The sequence below is a fragment of the Protopterus annectens genome, chromosome 6.part1 (assembly GCF_019279795.1).
Source record: "Protopterus annectens isolate FY-2018-M chromosome 6.part1, PAN1.0, whole genome shotgun sequence".
NCBI classification, from domain to species: Eukaryota; Metazoa; Chordata; order Ceratodontiformes; family Protopteridae; genus Protopterus; species Protopterus annectens.
This window is the reverse complement of record NC_056738.1, coordinates 465,589,210-465,611,827: the sequence shown is the minus strand read 5'-3', so window position 1 is coordinate 465,611,827 and position 22,618 is coordinate 465,589,210. Positions and strand designations below refer to the sequence as shown.

At 44.5% G+C, this 22,618-nt stretch overlaps 1 protein-coding gene across 1 annotated transcript in view; it reads right to left on the bottom strand.

Annotated features, from left to right (window-relative positions):
* KLC2 (kinesin light chain 2) overlaps nt 1–22,618 on the bottom strand; it is a 1,052,962-nt gene that overhangs the window by 386,064 nt on the left and 644,280 nt on the right. The window contains exon 6 of the mRNA XM_044075888.1: nt 6,156–6,378. Within this exon, the coding sequence (XP_043931823.1) occupies nt 6,156–6,378 (223 nt within the window). The remainder of the gene's footprint in view (nt 1–6,155; nt 6,379–22,618) is intronic.

Here is a 22,618-nt window from a genome sequence, read left to right as displayed (position 1 = left end):
TGGGAAACCAGGATTACAACAGTGAAGACACTCGAACATCTACATTTATGATAAGTGTACACAACTGCACTATGTTCTTCATGTTTCAATGTTGCAGTCCTCACATTTGGGTAGATTCCCAAAGCTGAGGAAAAGGGTGGAGGCAGTCAAGGAAGCTAGAGGCTAGCTAGGATGCCCTGCAAGACTGCAGAGGGAAACCCTGCCCTGGATTTGGAGAAGAGAGGCAGGTGGTAATGCTTGGTAAAAGGGTGAACAGATGTCCAGGTGGCAGTCTCCAGGATGTCCCTGGTGGGGACTCCTCTGAGGAAAGCTGCAGAGATGGAGGCTGCTCTGGTGGAATGTGTCCTGACCCCTTTGAGGGGAGGCTTACCATGCTGTTTGTAGCAGAAATGGATGCAGTGTTCTATCCATTTGGAAATGGTTTGCTTGGAGATGGCTTTGCTTTCTGCTCCTGTAGCAAAGCTAACCAGCAATTGGTCAGACTTTCTCAAGGGTTTAGTCCTGTCTAGATAGTATCTGAGCTGTCTGTGCACATCTAGAGAGTGCAGAATCCTTCCCCCCTTGTTTTGGGGGTTTGGAAACAAAGTGGGCAAATGAATGGATTGGTTGAGAGTCACACTGGACACCACCTTGGGCATGAAGGATGGGTTAGTTCTGAGGGATATCCTGTCTGTATGGAAGATGATGAAGGGTTCCACAGCCATGAATGTTTGCAGCTCAGAAACTCTTCTGGCTGAACTGATGGCTAGAAGGAAGGCTGTCTTCCAAGAGAGAAATTTTAGCTCTGCAGAAAAAGCTGGTTTGAAAGGAGGCAGGGTGAGCTTTTCCAAGACAAAGTTAAGGTCCCAAGCTGGTGTTGGTGGCCTTCGGGGGGGGGGGGGTCTCAAGGTGCTAGCCCCTCTGAGGAACTGTTTAATCAGAGGGTGTGAGAAAAGAGGCTGCTCAGTGGGAAAATGTGCAGAAATAGCTGAGGCATGAATTTTTATAGAGACGAAAGAGACCACTGTGTAGTAGGTCAGCTAAGTAATCCAGGATGAGACGGATGGAGAGCTGTGTCGTGCTGGCCCCCTTAGCCTGGATCCAGATGGAGAACCTTTTCCATTTATCTACACAAGACTTTCTGGTACTATGGCATCTGGCCTCTCGGATAACATCCAGAACCTGTTTACTGAGGATGGCAGATTGGTCAGGGGTTAGGGGAATAACCCAAACTGCCAAACTGAGTGTCTGCAAATGAGAGTGCATGAATTTCCCTTCCCCCTGGGTTATGAGGTTTGGAATCTGAGGAAGATGCCATGGAGGCAACGGGGACAGGCTTTGCAGCAAGGGGTACCAGTGCCGTCTGGGCCAGTCTGGAGCTATGAGAATGGTCCTTGGTTTTTCCTCCCTTATTTTGAGCAGTACCCTGGGTATGAGAGGGAAGGGAGGAAAAGCATAGACCGAGAGGTTTACCCAGGGAAAGGACAGGGCATCCACTTTCCAAGCCATACAGTGATGCTCCCTGGTGCAGAATTTGCCAAGCTGATGGCTGGTGTGGGAGGCAAACAGGTCGACCTCCGAGATTCCCCATTTCTGAGTTATTAGGAAGAAGGTACTTCTGTTGAGCTGTCACTAGTGTGGGTCTAAAAGCTTTCTGCTTAATTGGTCTGCAAGGGAGTTGAGAGAGCCTGGTAAGTATTGTGCTAACAGGTGTAGTTGCATGGAAGAGGCTGTGAGCCAAAAGGTCATGACCAGCCTGCACAGAGGGAAGGATTGAGTTCCTCCCTGCTTGTTGATGTACCACATCACAGTGATGTTGTCTGTTTTGATCAGGAGAAACCCTGGAGAGAGAAGGGGTTTGAAGGCTACCAAGGCCTGCTGCACAGCCATCATCTCTTTTTGATTGATGTGCAGGGGGATTTGCTGTGGGCTCCATTGGCCCTGTATGCACCTGCCGTCCAGGTGTGCACACCAAGCATCATCTCATGCATCTAAGGATCACCAGGAAGGTGTTTAGAATGGATAGATACAGGATGGGGCACCAGATGCCCACTTTTCTAGGCACTAGAAAAAGTCTAAAGTAGAAGCCTTGCCCTATCTGCTCTGCAGGAACGTGCTCTACTGCCCTCATGGAGAGCAGGGAAAGTATTTATTTCTGAGCCTCTGGTCACTGATTTGGTGGTAGATCTAGAACCCTTTTGGGGTTGGAAGGATGTGGAAGGAGAATTTGTTCCCCTGAGACACAATGTTCAGAACCCACTGGTCCTTGGTAATGGTGGCCCAGGTGCTTGAGTGAAAGAAGAGTTTTCCTCCTACACTAAGTGAAGGTGGGCAGAGGAGAGATCAGGAGGAGGTGAGTCATTGTGAGTTCTTACCACAGGGGGGTGGCTTAGAACTCCTTGGTTTAGAAGTGGAGATAGTCCACTGCTTAGATCTCTGCATTCCCTGGGGATGTTGTCTGGGGGGGGTCTATTTCCATGGGGCCTAGGCTGGGCATGTTTACTCGGAGCAGGAAAGAACCAGTACTTGGAGGAAAAATGCCTGCTGAACCTAGGGGGCTGGACCTGTAAGAAATCTTTAACTGTCTGCATAGATTTTGCTTTTTCTTCCATCTTTTTTAAAACCTCTTCTGCTTTAGTGCCAAATAAGTTATCTTTATGTAAGGGTGCATCCAACAATTTAGATTTGACATGGTCTGGCAGGGGTTGTTCCTTAAACCATGCATGTCTTCTAATGACAGAACCAGTGACTGCTGCCCTGCAAGAAGCTTCTAGTGTGTCAAAACCACAGTGCAGTGTGTTTACTTACTTGACTTGCAGAATGCATTAAGTCTTGTAAATCTACAGATTCTGCCCATGCAGGAAAGGAGGACATTTTTTCTTTAAGGAGTTCCAAGGTATGTTGCTGATATTTAAGCATATGGAACTGACAATTTAGTGCCCTGATAGCAAGAGTAGCTGAGGTGTATACTTTTTTACCCCATCTGTCCAGTGCTCGGGAATTCCTGTCGGAGGGGGGGATTCTTAGCAGAGGTTGCTTTAATCCCTTTTGGCCCTTGAGAAATTACCTCAGGGTCAGCTGTAGGATTTTTGAAAAGATATTTGTGAGAGTCAGGGACTCTGTAGTACCTGCCTGATTTTCTGAGAGCAGGAGGTAGGGCGTCAGGGAGCCAAGCTATCATGTTCGGCATCTACTTTTCTGAAGTACAAGCAAACACAGGAGGGTTATGGCTGACAAAGTTTGCAGATGACTGCAAACTGGGCGCCATAGTCGAAAACACATCTGACACAGATATCCTCCAGAAGGGCCTCACAGAAACGGATAACTGGTGCCAGAGCCATGGCCTGAAGTTAAACGCCAAAAAGTGCATAGTCATACCCTTCGGGAAAAACAAGGTTACCCCTAGCTACCATATAGGTGGCAATCCACTGAGCACAGAAAATGTCATCAGGGATCTGGGGACCCAGGTTGACAGTAGCCTTTCGTTTGACACTCATGTTGCTAAAGTAGTTAGGAAAACCTTCTATATCGCCCACCTGATCATGAAGGGATTCACATCTAGATCAGGGGAGGTCATCGTCCCCCTGTACTCATCACTCATTAGACCTATGATTGAGTACAATGCCCCGTTCGGAATGTATCTGACCAGACACCTGCTGCAGCTTGAAAGGCCCCAAAAGTTCCTCACCAAAAGGATAAAGGGTCTCAAGAATATGTCTTATGCTGCCCGACTGAAAGAACTCCAGCTCTATTCAGTCTCATACCGCTTGCTCAGAGGTGACCTGTGCCTGACATATAGGGCCATGTCAAACCCAGGTTTGATGAATATGCTTCACCTCAAAAAATCTAGATCCCTCAGAACCACAAGGGCGGGAGACTTAAACCTTGACACGGTTATAAATAGAGCATGCTGGAGGGACAGATTCATCACCCAGAGACTCCCTATGCTGTGGAACAAAATCCCGGTACATGTGAGGCAGAGCACCTCTCTGGCCTTGTTCAGGAGGAATCTTGACCAATGGATGGGAGATTGCAGATATACTCCAGGGGATTACTTCAGTGTCACTGCTTGACAGAGGCACAGCAAAATGATAGGCATAGCTTTTATTCAAACTAAGGGGGAGGCGAAAGCCACATAACTATGGGCTAGGCTTATAAATGCCCTTGGGCAGATAGCCTAGTACGAACCTATGAACCTATGAACCTATGATTCAAGGAAAACATCAACCACCACATCCAGGACTGGGGGGATGTCTAAGGGTCTGTGTTGTGGAAGATCCAGGAATTCCCCAAGTTTCTTTTTAGACGGAGGGTAGTCTTGACTCTCCCATTGGAAATGCTCCCTTAAGGTATGCAGGGTTTCCCCAAAGAAAAAATCCACTGGGTGAGAGGCTGAAGGAATGGATTCCTCTACATCAGAATCCGCATATGTGGAGACGGGCTGCATGTCTTCATAGTCAGATGCATCAGATTCATCTGACTCCTGTTCAGACAAAACTACTGGGGACAGATCTCTTTTCCTTTTTGAGGGGGTGGCTTGGCTTCCCCTAATCAGCAAGATAAGGTCTTCTGCCATTTTAAGCATTTGAGACTGAGGCAAGGGAGCAGGCACCTGGGAGTGGGTAGTCGGTTTCTTGGGTGTGGTTCGACCCTTGGGCATAAGGAACTCGGTTGTTTTCGAAAGAACGGTAGTCACGAAAGGAGCAGTCAGTTTACGTCAAGAGTCAGTAGTGCAAAGACTTCCTCAGAAGCCGATGCCTGCCTGCACAGCAGCTCCGGACCCATCCAAGGTAGAGATGACCGCAGGATCCTTAGACGATGAAGAGTTCTGCGGCATACCGGGCTCCGAAAGGGTCTCGGTAGCGGCCTGCGAATTAACTGAAGTGGGCATCAGGGGCTGTGAAAGCGCCTCACTGAGTTCCGGAGGACTGATGGCTAGCTTAATGGAAGCGTCATTGGAGGTTTGGTCCTGTGTGGTCTGTCTCTATCTTTATCTTTACGCTTTTTTGGAAGATCAGCTGTTGGATGGCTTACCAAAGCCATATCGGAATTTGAGGACTGTAAACAAAAATATCTGGCTACAATAAGTGCCTGACGACAAATAGTTCTGGCGTTAAAGCACAGAAGCGACAATGGGGGACGTCGTGGTCTGGGCCAAGACAACTGACGCAGTAACAGTGCAAGTCCCGGTGTGGTATTTGCTTTACACAGGCGAGACAATTAACTTTTTCTGACATCGGTTACTGCAAGAAAAAAGGATCCCCAATGGGTACTTAGCTTTCGAAGACTTCACTTCAAATCGGAAACTAAAACTCGGGTAGTGGCTGATGGCACTCATGTGAACTGCTTCTGCTTCAGGCTCCACGGCAAGAAAGACTGATGTAATGGCATCGGCTGCCTTTCGTTATACCACTGACGACCTGATGTCAGTCCTCAAGAGACAGCAACTGACGCAGAAATACTAAGTCTCTGGTATTCGGGCCGGCCGAGGGCTACCCTGGCAGGGATAACCCAAATGTGATGACTGCAACAGTGAAATATGAAGAACATCTGCAACTTCTATACCATACTGCTGCTTTCTGCTTGGAACATGCTTAAGTGTAGTTCACTTATTTAGTAATCAATAATTTATTCTGGAAGTAAAGAAACATGTACAAGGTATAAAAACTTGCAGCATTATTCTGGGCCATAAACAGACTTTTATATATTTAGGTATGTTTTTGCTGAAGTACAACATTGGTCATTCTCATTTTCCACTTGTTGTATGCATTGGAAAAAAAAATCACAGGAACTGGATAGGGTATTTAAAAAGGATGGAACCATCAGCACAAGAGAATGCCAATGCAAACAGAAAACCATGCAATGCAAGCTTACAGTTAAAATGCAAAGATAGAATAAGATAAAAAGGAAAGACTAAGTCAATCTCTCACTCTAGGCACTATCAAAATGTATTTTGCAAACCAAGAAAAACAAAAATGTGACACATTTAGAAGCTGTGCCTCAACTCCAAATTCAGATGCTTATGTTTTCATCAGTTCTTCAGAAACATGAATGTAATTTAAAGAAGCTTTCCCACAGTCAGTCTTGTTTGCATCTTAAATGGACCCAGATAACTGCATAATATTAACTGCAGAAAAACTGTCATGGATTTGTATTATTGGCACACAAAGACTCACCTATAAACTAGAGCAAGAATATTCAGCATGGTGGCAACATCAGGGTGATCATGCCCTGATGTTTTCTCCAGGTCTTCCAATGCCTGCTTGCAGAGTGGCACTGCTACCTCGTATCGCCCTTGCGAGGCATACTGAATCACTAGATTGTGCAATGTCCTGAGGCGGGCAGGGATTTCATAACCACCATGCTGTGCGGCAGCATCACCACTACCATGCTGTGGGCCTACAATGAAAAGGGGTACATTTAGCCACAAAAAACAAGAACTATTCCATTATTTCATGTTAGAAAGTAACATAGCAGGTGTGTAAAAAGGAAGCCAGTTAACTGGTTTTAGTCTTTTTACCTTCATGAGTGATAAACTGGTAAAGTAATACCCTTTCTTAATAAGGAGCAGGTTTGAAAGCAAACATGTCAAACCACAGTAGTACTAATACTGTTTTGGAAACATCTAATTATTCATCCTCTTTTTTCATATTTAACATATCCATTTTTATATACTTTTATTTTAATTTACACTTGATAAATGGAACAGAGCAATGATCAGTACTGACCAGTTTCAGGCTCAGCTCATGTTGCATTTATCAAACAAGCAAGACGTACATTATTTAAGTAAGACAGTGACACAAAGAACTAATAATTGTATAAAACATTTTTTTAAACAAAAAAAAAATCTTTATTAAATTATCACTTGTGACCTAGGCAATCGTACATTTATAAAAATATAAACAAACCATATTGACACGATCTTAATTGTAAACATGTCACATTGCAAACTATACTGACACAATCCCAGTTACAAACATTATACATCACTTATAATCTACCAAATCATTGTCAGTCAGACATTACATAGCTCATACAAATCCTGCCTTCTTTTAAACCTCATTTCTTCTCTGGATGTATTGTTCCCACAATTTCCTTTTTTTATGTAATTTGTTCTTACCCTTTTCTAAAGATCCCAATTACAGTTGTTTTATTTCTGCTACTATATTCACTACTTCTAGTACTGTTGGTTTAGACTTAGATTTCCATTTCCTAGTAATTGCTTTTTTGGCAGCCACCATAATTAGACTCAGCAAAGCTTTATTATTTCTAGACAACTCCTATTCTGTATCATAGTTCAGAAAAATCATTGCCCTAGTTGCATCACTCCGAGCACCCTGCACCTCTGATTAAGATTCCCTGAAGACTAAAGTTTGCCAACTCATTACACTCCCAGAAAGTATGTTCCCAATTACCTCTTTCTTCCCCATCACACCTTCAACATTTACTGTCTACCTGAGGAAAAATTCTCTGGAGTCTACTAGGGGCAAAACAAAATATCTATGTAAACATTTCCAAGCAAAAATCCTAAATCTGCTAGATAAATCTTCCAGATTTTGCTGCATATTTGGGAGACATACATATATCCTCCCATTGTTTCTTTGTGAACTGCTTATCCAATCTCTCTTCCCAATCCTTTCTAACCTCCTCTGATTGATTCTTACAGTCATCATGCAATATTTTATATGCTGTACTAATTATTCTTTTTTTTAACAGCAGCTTCTGTTCTAGACTCTACTAAAAACAGTACCAGTATTGGTCTTTCATTTAGGACCCCCTATGTCTTTCTCTTTGCATATACCTTGATATCAATCCTTGATAGGGAGGGCAATCTCTAACCTGCAGTCCGAATAAATTACTGGCGTCTTCCCATTCTATTACTTTTTCCTCTCTAGTTATTTGCCCCCAATACCTTGCTTCCTTTGCCAGTTTTCTCCAATAAATTCCAGTCCCATCTTGTCTATTGTCTGTATCCCTAATTGCAGTCATCCTCATTGTCAGAATCTCCTTTCTGCATTCATGTGTTGACTTAGCTCTTATAATACTTTCTGCTACTTTATGAATATAATATTCTGTATGATTATTGTTACTGTCCTTAAAGGTCTGCATCCAAAATCCCAGTCGCTCCTTGTTTCTTCAGCCCTCCCCCCATTTGATCATCATCCCTTTCCACTTTGAATTATAGTTTTCTGCTTGTGCTATGTATAGCAGCCTTAACTGTGTTTCTCTAAAATACCCCTTCAAATCTGATAATCCCAATCCATCTTGTTCTACTGGAAGAATCAGCTTATTCGACTTGACTCTTGCTGTCTTCCCTTCCCAGAAAAAAAATCTTCAGGTCTTTATTAATTGCTATCCACAACTTCTCCTCTGGTTGATAAAAATATGCCTGAACTGTATACAAGAATAAAAGGACTAAACATTTTAACTGCTTGTATCTTACTATCCAAATCCATATAACAGAGCTTCCATTTTCTCAGTTTTTGTATTATCTCTTGTTTAGGCTCTTCCCACATATCATCACCTGCCACACTAGAATCATTTTTAATCCATACTCCTAAATATTTCATTATATCATGTCCCCATAAATATGGACATTGCTGAACCAATTCTTGTGGGGGTACATAATTTACCTCTACTGCCTTTGTTTTAGCTTCATTAATTTTGTATCATGAAAAGATCTGAGACCGTCTTAAAATGTTCCACAACACTGTAATGTCCCTTTCTGGTTTTGTCAAAACTTTTTGGCGGTGAAAGTTAAATTTTCCATCTAATCATAAAATATTAACTAAACAGATGCAAAATACATAAAAAGGATTTAAAAGGGGAAAACTTAAAACTCCAACGTAATAGTGACTTCATAATACCCTTAACTACCCAACTGTTCCTCTTGCTAAATTCTAAACAAGTCATCTTCTCAAAGTTAAGACATATGATGTATATCAATCACTTTTTAAAATCATGACTATCAAAAGATGATTACAATTATGTAAAATTAATCTCTTTAAATTTACAGAAGTCAATGTCGACCATTCAATCTGTGGTTGATTTAAATAGACATTGGCAAATTGTAGCAATATCTAAACAATGGCCTTGAGAAATATGTGCTTTTGGAGAATTTTGTATGTGCACACCTGGTTTATTTCTGTTGTTTCTTAATATACTTCCACTTCCATAAATAAAAAAAAAAACTCTTGCTATGGTCCGTAGGTAGTTACTAGGCATGCAGTCCAGGCAACCATTAAGAAACTCACCCCATATCCCCATTTGCTCAAAAGCACTGTCTGGTTAAGTGACTTGCATAGTTTCACACAGTAGGCAAATGAAGGCTGAGGGAACCAAACTCTGTACCACACAAAGCAGTTTGTTTACAGTACCGACCCTTAATCCTTTCTGCTAATTGCAATACAAATGTACAGTCCCTTTGTAATGGCCAGAAATCAAACCCAGGTCTACGCTTGGAAGGCAGTCATGCTTACAACTACACCACCAATGCTACCTGCTTACCTCTATGACATATTAGGAAGCATTCTAGAAAGCCTAAATAGGAACATACTTCATAGAACACTTAGATATGGACACATTTATAACTGGTGGATGCTATTTATCTAATAGAGAAAATCACCACCACCAGCCTCTCTGGCCCATTAATCATAGTCAAATTGCAACTTCAGACATTTGCTAGAGTAAGCTACTTTGCCAATTATTCTCGTATACATATTATTCAAGATTTCCCTCTTCTGCTAAAAGATCACTCATGTCCTAATGATATTTTACTTCATAAATAGTTCATTACTGCAATATTTAATCAACTGTCTGAACTGCAATCTTCAGTGTTCAAAGGGGCATTGTTAGTCAAAAATTCTTTCCTCCACAGCATAAGGCTGAATTTCAAAATAATGCATGTTTACAGACCAATGTTTCCATGAGTATATACAAAGTGTTTCAGTAATGTAAATTTTTAAAAATAAATAAATTAAAGAGGGCTCAATAACCTCTGACTCTTCATACTGTTCACAAAATGAAAGTTTCAGTAATCTTACAGGAAGGTCTCTCTCTCTCTCTCTCTCTCTCTCACACACACACACACACACACACACACACACACACACACACACACACACACACACACACACACACACACACAATGTACTTTATGAGGAAAACAACAGTTATAACTTTGGACTCTACACTGCATGAAGTATTTCAAGTACTCCTCCTAGAAAGTACAGTTGTGTACACTTAACATAAACGTAGATGCTCAAGAGTATTCACTGTTGCAGTCATCACGTGTGGGTTATCCCTGCTGTGGTAGCCCTTGGCCGGCCTGAATACCAGAGTCAATGTTTTTTTCCGTTGGCTGCCGTCGCCTGTAGTCTGACGTCAGGTCATCAGTGCTATAAAGCAAGGCAGCCAAAGCCATTACATCAGTTTTTCTTGCCCTAACCCATCAGAAGCATAGGGATACAAGGAAAAGTGGTCCTGGTGGCGAAAAGCCTCTGTGGGAAGCTTATGTCCCCCTAGTGGAAGATGCAATATGGGGAATGGAGGGAGGGAAACCACAACTGCAACACAGAACACACTCAAACATCTACATTTATGGTTAGTGTACACAACTGTACTATGTTCTTCATGTTTCACTGCTGCAGTCATCAACTGTGGGAGGATTCCCAAAAGTGAGAAGAGGGGTGGAAGGATAGGTTAGAGTCCTAGGCATGGGGCAGCAGGCCATGCAGAACTGCAGAGGCAAACCCTGCCCTAGACTTAGAAAAAAGAGGTAGGTGGTAATGCTTTGTAAAGGTATGGACAGAGGTCCAGATGGCAGCTTCCAAGATGTCCCTGGTGGGGACTCCTCTGAGGAAGGCTGTGGAAGTGGAGGCTGCCCTAGTGGAATGGGTACGGATAGACTTGGGAGGGGGGTACCCATGTAGTCTGTAGCAGAAATGGATGCAGTGTGATATCCATTTAGAAATGGTTTGTTTGGAAATGGGCTTCCCCCCTCTGCCCCAGGAGCAAAGCTGACAAGTAGTTGGTCTGTTTTGATGAATGGTTTAGTACAGTCCAGATAGTATTTGAGTTGTCTGTGCACGTCTAGCGAGTGTAGAATTATTTCCTCCTTGTTTTGAGTGTTGGGAAAGAAGGTGGGTAGGTGTATGGCCTGGTTGAGGGTCACATCAGATACCACCTTGGGCATAAAGGAGGGGTTAGTCCTCAGGGAGACCCTGTCTGCATGGAAAATGATGAAGGGTTCAACAGCCATGACAGCCTGAAGTTCTGATACCCTTCTGGCTGAGTTAATAGCTAGTAGGAAGTCAGTCTTCAGGAGAGGTATTTCAATTCTGTAGAAGCAGCAGGTTCAAAATAAGGTAAGGTTATTTTTTCTAAAACATAATTCAGGTCCCAGGGTGGCGTGGGAGGCCTTCTGGGAGGTCTGATATTAGAAGCCCCTCTGAGGAACTGCTTAATCAAAGGATGACAGAAGAGAGGTGGGTCTGAATTGTAATGGGCAGAAATAGCTGAGACATGGATTTTAATAGAGGAGAAAGAGGCCACTATTGAGCAACTCGGCTAGGTAATCCAAGATAAGAGGGATGGAAGGATGGGAGGTACTGGCCCCTTTGGACTGGTTCCAGGAACAGAATCTTTTCCACTTCCCTGCATATGATTTTCTGGTACTGGGCCTTCTGGCCTCTGTGATGATGTCTAGGACCTGTTTGCTTAACAGGGACTCCTTGTTAGCTTTTAAGGTATAAGCCATGCTGAAAGTTTGAGCATCTGTAAGTCTGAGTGCAGTATCTTCCCCCTCACCTGTGTCAAGAGGTCTGAGATCAGGGGGGGGGGGGCTGTATGGTCAGGCTGCGCAGTACGGGGCAGAGGAGGGAACGCATACACAAAGAGGGAGTTCCAGGGGACGGTCAAGGCATCCACCTTCAACGCTAGGAGGTGATACTCCCTGGTACAGAACTTTTGCAACTGGTGGTTGAGGTGTTAGGCAAAGAGATCCACTTCCGGAGTCCCCCACTCCTGAGTGATTTGCAGAAAGATTTCCCTGTGCAGCTGCCACTCATGGGGGTCCAGTAAGTTTCTGCTTAGGTGGTCTGCCGGGGTGTTGTTGAACCCTGGTAGGTATTGGGCAATTAAGTGTAGACCCATGGAGGTGGCTGTAAGCCAGAGGCTCATGGCTAACCTGCACAGGGGGTAAGATTGGGTCCACCCCTGTTTGTTGATATACCACATTACTGTGGTGTTGTTTATTTTTATAAGGAGAACCCCTGGCCTGAGAAGACGTCAGAGCCTTTTGCACTGCTATTTCTTTCTGATTGATGTGCAAGTGAAGCTGCTGGGCATCCCAAAGACCTTGGGTGCACCTGCCTGCTAGGTGAGCGCCCCAAGCAATGTCTGAGGCGTTGGTGGTGATGGTCTGGCTGGAGGGGCAGAGGATGAAGGGAAAACCCTTGTTCCTGGCACAGGCCTCTGCCCTCCAGAGAAACTCGGCCCTTATACATGGAATCAGAGAGAGAGAGATCTCTAGGGACTGAGAGTGCTGGCACCAAAGGTTCTTTAAATACCACTGAAGTTTTCTCTTGTGAAGCTTGGTCAGAGGAATGAGAAGGATGCAAGATGCCATGTATCCCAGGGCTTGCAGGAACTTCTTCACAGTGAGGTGACTTCTGGAAGCCAGCTGGGTAAAGTAGAGAGACAGGAATATCTGCTTTTCTGGGGACAGGAAGGCCATTTGGGATGCTGTGTCTAGCACAGCTCCCAAGAAAATGATCTTCCTGGTGGGGTTTTGCTTTGATTTCTTCTCATTAATGGTGAACCCCAGAGAAGTTAGGAGTGATTTGACAAAGAGAAGGCCCTGGAGCAGCTTTTCTTTGCACTCTGCCTTGTCCAGGTAAAGGTAAATCTGTATACTTCTCCATCTGCAGAATGCTATGTCTGGGGCCATGCATTTGGTGAATACTCTGGGAGCAGTAGATAAGCCAAAGGGCAGTGCAGAGAACTGAAATTGTTGTGAGCCTGCTCTGAAGCGCAGGAATTCCCTGCACAATTCCCTGATAAAGATGTGGATGTAGGCATCTTTTAGGTCTAGGGTCACTAGCCAGGCATTTTTTGTTAGCAGAGGGAGCAGGTTCTGCAAAGTTAGCATTTTGAATCTGGGGAACACCAGGGAGGTGTTCAGAATGGATAGATCCAGGATGGTGCGCCAAGTGCCCTCTTTTCTGGGAAAAAGGTATAGTCTGGAATAAAAGTCTTTGCCTGTTTGAATTGAGGGGACAGGTTCTACTCCCCCCCCCCCGGAATATGAGAGTTTGGACCTGTTTCTGTCTCTGCCCATTGATTTGTAGGCATGTCTGGGCACCCTCTTGGAGTTGGGAATTTGCTGAAAGAGAATTTGTATCCCTGAAAAATGATCTTTAAGACCCATTGGTCCTTTGTTACAGAAAGCTAATTGTCTGAAGAGGGAGAGCCTTCCTCCTAGTTTTTGATGAGTGAAGGGAGGGCATAGGGGGGAGTGGAAGTCAATGTGAGTGTTTGCCATAGTAGGTTGGCTTAGAACTCCCTGCCTTAGAGATGGAAGTGGTCCATTGTTTGCTTCTCTGCTGGCCCTGGGATAGGGGCCTGGATGGTCTGACCCTGCGGGGCTTACATTTGCCCTGTCTGCTAGGTGCAGGGAAGGCCCAGTGCTTAGAGAGAAAGTTCCTGCTGCATCTGGGAAGGTTGAAACTGAAAGAAATCTTTTACTGTTTGCATAGATTTTTGCTTTGTCTTCCATCTTTTTAAGCACCTCTTATGCATTTTCCCCAAACACGTGCTCCTTATGTAGGGATGCATCAATAAGTTTAGACTTGACATAATCAAGAAGAGGTTGTTCCTTCAGCTATGCGTGTCTCCTAATAACAGATCCTGTCACTGCTGCCCTGCTAGAGGCTTCTAGGGCATCATATCCACAGTGTAATGAGTGTTTGGCCACTTGACAAGCAGAGTGCAATAAATCTGCTAACTCTTTTGAATGGGCACAGTCAGGAAAGGTAGCAATCTTCTGTTTTAATAGTTCCAAAGTGTGTTGTTGATATTTTAACATATGGAACTGAAAACTGAGCACTCTGACAGCCAAGGTTGCAGAGGAGCATACTTTTTTACCCCATCTGTACAGAGCTCTGGAGTCCTTGTCAGAAGTAAGAGGATTCTTGGCAGAACTAGTCTTAGCTCCTTTAGGTCCCTGTGTAATGACCTCTGGGTCTGCAGCAGGATTTCTGTACAGGTATTTGTGAAAATCCAGTACTCTGTAGTACCTGTCAGGTTTACTGGGAGCAGGAGGGAGGGTGTCAGGGGCTAAGCTGGATTCATGAAAAACATCATCCACCACTTCTAAAACAGGGGGGATGGCCAGGGGTCTGTGCTAGGGCAGGTCCAGAAACTAAGTCTTTTCTTAGACTGTGGGAAGTCCTGAGATTCCCACTGGAAATGTTCCCTGAGGGAGTGAAGGGTTTCCCCAAAGGAAAGGTCCTCTGGAGGGGAGGCAGAAGGAATGGATTCCTCTGCATCTGAATCCTCATAAGCAGTTAAGGGATGCTGTTCCTGTTCAAAAACTGAATAGTCAGATTCTTCAGAATCCTGCTCCATCATAATTTCTGAAGAAGGGTGCCTATTCCTTTTAGAAGTTGTGGCCTGACTACCCCGGATAAGGGAGATGAGATCCTCCGCCATTTTAAGCATTTGTGCTTGGGGTGCTGGAGCAGTAGCAAGATGGTGGCTAGAAGCAGATTTCCTAGGAATGGCCTGGTTTCTAGGCCTGAAAGAATCCATCGGTCTGAGAGAAACTGTAGTCAGATGCGAAGACATCAGTTTTTGTCTAGATTATGCAGTGCGAAAGGCCTCCTTGGAAGCCGGTGCCTGTGTCGCGGCTCCGGACCCAACCGAGGCAGAGACAGCCAGAGGCTCAGAAGACAAAGAAGATTTCTGCGGCATACCAGACTCCGAAAGGGTCTCAGTAGAGGCCTGCATACATATCGAATTGGGCATCAGGGGCTGCGAAAACACCTCACTGAATTCCGGAGAACTGACGACCTACTTAATGGTAGCATCGCCGGAAGGCATACCCTTGTGTGGTCTGTCTCAATCTTTATCTATACATTTTTTCGGAATGTCCACAGATTGTTGGCTGATGGACACCATATCAGAATGCAAAGAAGGAACACGAAAATAACTGTACAAAAAGAGCTCTACGCTGAATGGTTCTCGCATTAAAGAGGGCACAGAACCAGCAACAGGGGACGTTGTGGTGTGGATCTAAACAAGTAATGCAGTAAGAAGGGAAGTCTCGGTGAGGGATCTGCCTTCCACAGGTGAGACAATTGTTAACTTTCTCCGACATCAGTTATTGCAAGAAAAAAGGATCCCCAACGGGGTACTTAACTTTAGACGTTTTCAGCTGAAATTCAACTTCTGGTAGCGACCGACCAGCACTCGTGCGAACTGGTTATGCTATGGGTTCCATGGCAAGAAAGACTGATGTAATGATGTTGGCTGCCTTGCTTTATAGTACTGACGACCTGACATTAGACTACAGGCGATAGGCAGCCAATGCAAAAAAAAAAAAAGACTCTGGTATTCGGGACGGCTACCACAGCAGGGATAACCCACAGGTGAAGAACATCTACAATCCATAGAGAAATAAAAAAGTACAGTTGTGTACCTACCATAAATGTAGATGTTCGAGTGTATTCACTGTTGCAGTCATTACTCTTGGGTTATCCTGCTGGCAGGCTACACGCAGTCGGCCAGAATTCCAAAGTCTAGGTCCGGCATCGGTTGCTGTCGCCTCTTCCCTGATTGTCAGTGCGTCAGGGGTATAAAAGATGCAGCCGACGCCATTTTCTTCAGTTTTTCTTGCCCCATATGTCAGGTGGGTAGGCTGAAAAATATGCCAATAAGTATGCATGCACAAAAATAAACATTTCCTTCATCTACAAGCAAATACACCACATAGGTTGTATAGGATAGAGAAATACAGATAAGTTCCAGCAAAGAAAAGGGGGATGGTGGGTGGGTAACCTGGACTGCAACAGTGAATACACTCTAACATCTAAATTTATGGTAGGTACACAACTGTACTATGTTCATCGTGTTTCACTGTTGCAGTCATTACTCTTGGGTTGAATCCCAAAGCTGAGGATGGGTGGCTGGGCTAAATAGGATTAGGAGAGGCTATGAGGCCCTGCAGAACTGCAGTGACAAAGCCTGCTCTGGATTTAGAGTAAAGAGGTAAGTGGTAGTGCTTTGTAAAAGTGTGCACTGAACTCCAACTTGCAGCCTCTAAGATGTCTTTGGTTGGTACTCCTCTGAGGAAGGCTGCTGAAGTGGCTGCTGCTCTGGTAGAATGAGGCCTAATGCCCTTAGGCACTGATTTGCCATGTTGAGAATAGCAGAAACGGATGCAATGGCCTATCCATTTAGAAATAGTCTGGTTTGAGATAGCCTTTCCTTGTGATCCTGCAGCATATGACACTAAAAGTTGCTCAGTCTTTCTAAAAGCTTTAGTTCTGTCCAAGTAGATGCGTAACTGCCTGTGTATGTCCAAAGAATGCAGAATTTTCTCACCCTTGTTCTGTGGGTTTGGATAAAAGGTAGGCAAGTGAATGGTTTGGTTGAGGGCCACACTGGACACCACATTAGGCATAAATGTTGGGTTTGTCCTCAGAGAAACCCTGTCTGGATGAAAAATGATAAAAGGTTCCACAGCCATGAGTGCTTGTAACTCCGAGACTCGTCTTGCAGAGGTTATTGCTAGGAGCAGAGCTGTTTTCCAGGATAAGAATTTTATATCCGCTGTTTTGGCTGGCTCAAATGGAGGCAGTGTGAGTTTTTCCAAGACATAATTGAGGTCCCATGCCGGAATTGGTGCTCTCCTTGGAGGCCTGATGTTTCTGGCCCCTCTGAGGTACTGCCTTATTAAAGGATGAGAAAAGATAGGTGGTTCCGTATTGTAATGGGTTGAAATGGCAGAGGCATGAATCTTAATTGATGAAAAAAAAGGCCTTTGTTCAGCATCTCAGTTAGGTATTGTAAAATCTGAGGAATATTTGGTGCATACGTGTCAATGCCTTGTTCCTGGCTCCAAGCACAGAATCTCTTCCATTTTTCTGCATAAGATTTTCTGGTACTGGGCCTCCTGGCCTCCAAGAGAACATCCATAACAGCTTTTGAAAGAATTGTGTTCTGAATGGCTACATTATCCGCTATGCTGCCAGATTTAAGGTCCTGAGCTGGCTGTGAGGATTCAATTGTTTTGTTGGGTCAGCAAGTGAGAAGTTTGAGGCAATATCCATGCTGGACCTTGAGACAAGCTCTTTAGGATTGGGTACCAGTGCTGGTGTGGCCAGTCTGGTGCAATCAGTATCATTTTTGGCTTCTCTTGTCTGACCTTTAGGAGTACCCTGGGAAGGAGAGGCAGTGGATGAAAGGCATATACTGTTAGATTTTTCCAGCTAAAGGCTAGGGCGTCCACTCCCCATGCTTGCTTGTGATAAGTCCTTGTGCAAAATCTCTGTAATTGGCAGTTGTGAGGGGAGGCAAATACATCTATGTCTGGGCATCCCCAGTTCCTTGTTATCATGCTGAAGACTTGTGGATCCAGTTTCCACTCGTGGGGATGCATGAGGTTTCTGCTTAGTTCATCTGCCAGAGTATTTGTTTTTCCTGGCAGGAATTGTGCTTGCAGGTGAACTTGATAAGTCAATGCTGTGTCCCATAAGGTCATTGCTTGTCTGCAGAGGGGGTAGGAATGTGTACCTCCCTGCTTGTTTATGTACCACATGACTGTAGTATTGTCTGTCTTTATCAGTAGCTGTCCTGGATGAAGTAGATCCTTGAAAGCTGTCAGGGCATTCTGAACAGCTAGTATCTCTTTTTGATTGATGTGAAGATGCATCTGGCTTGCAGGCCATGTGCCCTGAATACATTTTCCTGCCATATGCCCCACCCTCCCCCAGGCATAATCTGATGCATCCGTTGTCATTGTCTGTCTGGCTGTGGGTAAACTGAATGGCAGACCCTTGTTGTGGTGACAGGCCTCTGCCCACCATCGAAACTCCTGTTGCAGGCATGGAATGAGTGTAATTACTGTCTCCAGGCTGTGGCAATGCTGAGTCCAAACAATTTTTAGATACCATTGTAGTTTCCTCATATGCAGTCTGGCATATGGAATTAGTAGAAATCAGGATGCCATGAAACCCAAGGCCTGCAGGATTTTCCTTGCAGATAACTGGGTCTTTGTTGCCAATTTTTTGAAGTAAGAAGTCAGTTGTTTTTGTTTGTCTGGCGTGAGATAAGCCATCTGGGCAGTTGTATTTAAGCTTGCACCCAGGAATATTATCTCGTGAGAGGACACTAGTTTTGATTTATTTTCGTTTACTGTGTACCCTAGGCAAATTAGTAATCTTTTTACAAACGCCATATGCTTTAGAAGAATGTCTTTGTTCTCTGCTTGAATAAGGTAGTCGTCCAAGTAAGGACATATTTGAATTCCTCTTTGTCTGCAAAATGCAATTACTGGTGCCAGGCATTTTTTGAAGACCCTGGGAGCAGTAGATAAGCCAAAGGGCAGTGCAGAGAATTGGTAGTGCATTGAGCCACCTATGAATCTGAGGTATCTTCTGCAAGACTGTCTGATTGGGACATGCAGGTATGCCTCTTTTAGGTCCAAAGTTACGAGCCAAGCCTTCTTGCCCAGCATGGGCAGTAGCTGCTGTAGAGTCAACATCTTAAATTTTGGAACTTCCAGAAACGTATTTAGCATAGACAGGTCCAGTATTGCTCTCCAGGTTTTGTCCTTTCTGGGCACTAAGAAAAGTCTGGATTAAAATCCTTGCCCCTGCTCTTGTTGTGGTACTTGTTGAATGGCCCTCATGTCCATGAGGGCTGTAATTTGCTTTTGTGCCTCTGCCCATTGATTGTGTGGCAGGTCTGGCATACCTTTTGACCTTGGTAGGGTGTGAAAATGGAACCTGTAGCCTTGGGACACTATGTTCAAGACCCATTTGATGGAAAAAGTGCTAGTTTTCCCCCTAAGGGGGCTGCCAAAAGAAAAGTGCTTGAATCTGGCAGAGGAAAGTCATTTGGGCTGTTTCCTGTAAGGTTGTGATTTGTCTTCTCCGCTTTTGGAGGTAGGAGCACCCCATTGTTTAGGCCTGTATGAGCCTTGGGGCTGAGATCTGCTTCTGGGACGCCTGTATCTGCCTCTTTGTGGTCTGTCTGACACTGGAAAGGACCAATTTTTAGAAGACCAGTTCCTGCTAAATCTGGGTGGCTGTACTTGTAAGAAATCCTTAACTGTCTGCATGGATTTCACTTTATCCTCCAATTTTTTCAACACCTCTTCTGCTTTAGCACCAAAGTATCATGCTGTAATGAGGCATCTAATAATTTTGCTTTAACATGATCAGGCAGATTCTGTTCCTTTAACCAAGCATGCCTCCTAATAACAGAACCTGTAACAGCGGCCCTGCAAGAGGCCTCCAGTGAATCATAACAACATTGCAAAGTATGCTTTCCCACATGTTCAGCTGCATGCAATAAATCCTGCATTTCCTTGTTCTCTGAACATTCAGTATTTGTCAACAATTTCTGTTTAAGCAGTGACATTACATATTGCTGATATTTAAGCATATGAAACTGACAATTTAAAGCCCTTACAGCCAAGGTAGCAGAAGTGTAAACTTTTTTCCATCTGTCCAGTGCCCTAGAGTCCCTATCAGAGGGGACAGGGTTTTTTTGCAGTGGAAGCTTTGACCCCTTTGGGACCCTGAGATATAGTTTCTGGGTCAGCAGCTGGGTTTTTATATAGGAATTTATGAGAATCCAGGACCCTGTAGTATCTGTCTGGCTTAGAAGGTGCAGGGGGTAAAGAGTCAGGGGACAGGCCGGACTCTGAAAATACATCATCTACAATGTCTAGAACAGGTAGAACAGCAAAGGGTCTGTGCTGAGGAAGTAGCAGAAAGTCTCTGAGCCTTTTCTTAGATTCAGAATAATCTTGGCTCTCCCAGTGGAAATGCTCCCTCATGGTATGCAGGGTTTCCCCAAAAGAATAATCCTCAGGAGGAGAGGCTGAAGGAATGGATTCTTCAGCATCAGAGTCCTCATAGGGAAGCATGGAATAATCCTGTTCAGAAGAGGAATTAGAGGGAATAGAAACCAGATCAGAAGAATCATATTCTGCTCTTGCTTAGGCCTCTTATCAGGAGGGGGATGGGAACCTCTGATCAAAGTAATTAGGTCTTTGGCCATTTTAAGCATCTGTTTTTTAGGCATGGAAGTCTGAGTAGGAGAATGCTGTACTTGTTTCTTTGTCTTTAGAGCTGCTTTAGTCTGTCTTTGAAGCTGAAGATGGCTTAACATATAATTGTGTAGGTCTGAAGACACCTTCCGAAGGCGATGCCGGCTCCGGACCCATCTGAGGGAATGATTTTCGAGTGTCCAATACCTTGAGTATCCAGAGGTCCAGTCGGCTCCACGTGGGAGTCGGAAGCGGCCTGTGGCTCTGAGGTAGCGGGCGCCAGGGGCTGCAAAAGCACCTCACTGAGAACCGGCGACTGGCCTAACAGAGGCCTCGTTGTCGGTTTTGGACCTCGGATACCTATCCTTTTCCTTGTCCTTGCGTTTTTTTAAACTCCGGTCGTCGGCTGTTCCGACGGCATTATATAATTAAATCTTCGGCCAAAGTAATGAAATGCAAAAATCGAACCGACGCTTAACAGTGCGTTGGTTAAATCTAGCACAAAACAGACAGCTAGCAACGTTGTGGTCAGGGCCTAGGCAAGGAATACAGTAAGAGTGAAAATCCTTATGAGGTATTTGCTTCCCACAAGAAAGGATAAAGTACAGTTTTGTACCTACCATAAATGTAGATGTTCGAGGATCCACATTGCTGCAGTCCTAACTATTGGGTAGTCCGCTGTCCCAGTCGGCCCGAATACCAAAGTATATGGCTGACGTCGGTCAAGGCGCATTAGACTGACGTCAGTACGTCAGGGTACTAATGCGCATGCCCGACGCCATATCCTCAGTCTTTTCTTGCCCCAGATGTCAGAAGACCCTAAAAAGACAAGGCCAAAACCAAAAACTCCAAACATTCCTGCACCAAAAATATGTACAATATATACAAAATTACCAGAATATAACCTCACCTACACAACCACCCCTAAACACAGAGGGAAGGAGGAGGGTATTGGACTGCAGCAATGTGGATCCTCGAACATCTACATTTATGGTAGGTACAAAACTGTACTATGTTCTTCATTCCACATTGCTGCAGTCCTAACTATTGGGTAGAATCCCAAAGCAGAGGTAAGGGAGGCTGGCAAATCATAAGGAAGCAGGAGCTGACAACATGCCTTGCAAAATAGCTGTGGCAAAACCAGCCCTAGATTTAGAGTAGAGAGGAAGGTGATAATGCTTAGAGAAAGTATGTACTGAACTCCAAGTAGCTGCCTCCAAAATATCCTTAGTTGCCACCCCCTTAGAAATGCTGTTGAAGTGGCAGTAGCCCTAGTGGAATGAGGCCTAATCCCAGCTGGAATCTCCTTGCCATGATGGGAATAACAAAATGCAATGCAAAACCCAATCCACTTAGAAATAGTTTGTTTTGACACAGGCTTGCCCTGAGAACTCAAAGCAAAAGAAACAAACAACTGCTGAGACTGCCTAAAATCCTTAGTCCTGCTTAAATAATAACGCATTGCCTGTGCACATCTAAAGTGTGCAAAATCTTTTCCCTTTATTTTGGGGATCTGCATAAAAAGTAGGCAAATGAATAGTTTGGTTTAAAGCCACACTAGAAACCACCTTAGGCATAAAGGAAGGATTAGTACGTAATGATACCCTATCCTTATGAAAAATCAAAAAAGGCTCTACCGCCATAAGGGCCTGCAATTCAGAAACCCTTCTTGCAGAAGTAATGGCCAACAAAAAAGCAGTCTTCCATGACAAGTATTTCAATTCAGCAGTAGCCGCAGGCTCAAAAGGTTGTAGAGTAAGTTTCTCCAACACAAAATTGAGATCCCAAGCAGGAGTAGGAGCTCTACGTGGGGGTCTTATATTCTTTGCCTCCACTGAAGCTAAACTTGGCCTGCCTCTCAAAGAAGCCTTGGAAACAGAAGGGGAGGCTCTAACCACCTTAGGAAGAGAGGGAAGAACAGCCACCTGAGAAGCCCCTTCAGCCTGGCCTACTTCCTGAGAGGACACATCCTGTAACAGTAAAGTCTCCCCCTGAGACTCCAAAGAAACTCCTGGCAGAACCTCCGGCTCCACTGAGCCTTCTAAAGAACCGACGTCCGGGACTGTCGGTTCTTCCACTCTAGGCTTTGCTGCTTTGTCCTGCGCTTTTTGGCGAAGCGGCGCCGGAGCATCCGGCGGCATTTTATAATTACAACGCTTCCCAAAAACTAACCTGGCACAGTCTAACCTTCTCTTAATAGTGCGTTTGTTAAATCTAGCACAAGAGCGGCATCCAACAACGTCGTGCTCAGGCCCTAAACAAGGTATACACAAAGTATGGTAATCCCTATGAGGTATCTGTTTCCCACAAGAAATACAGTTATTCACTTTTTCTGACATCCGGTTAAATACTGAGGCA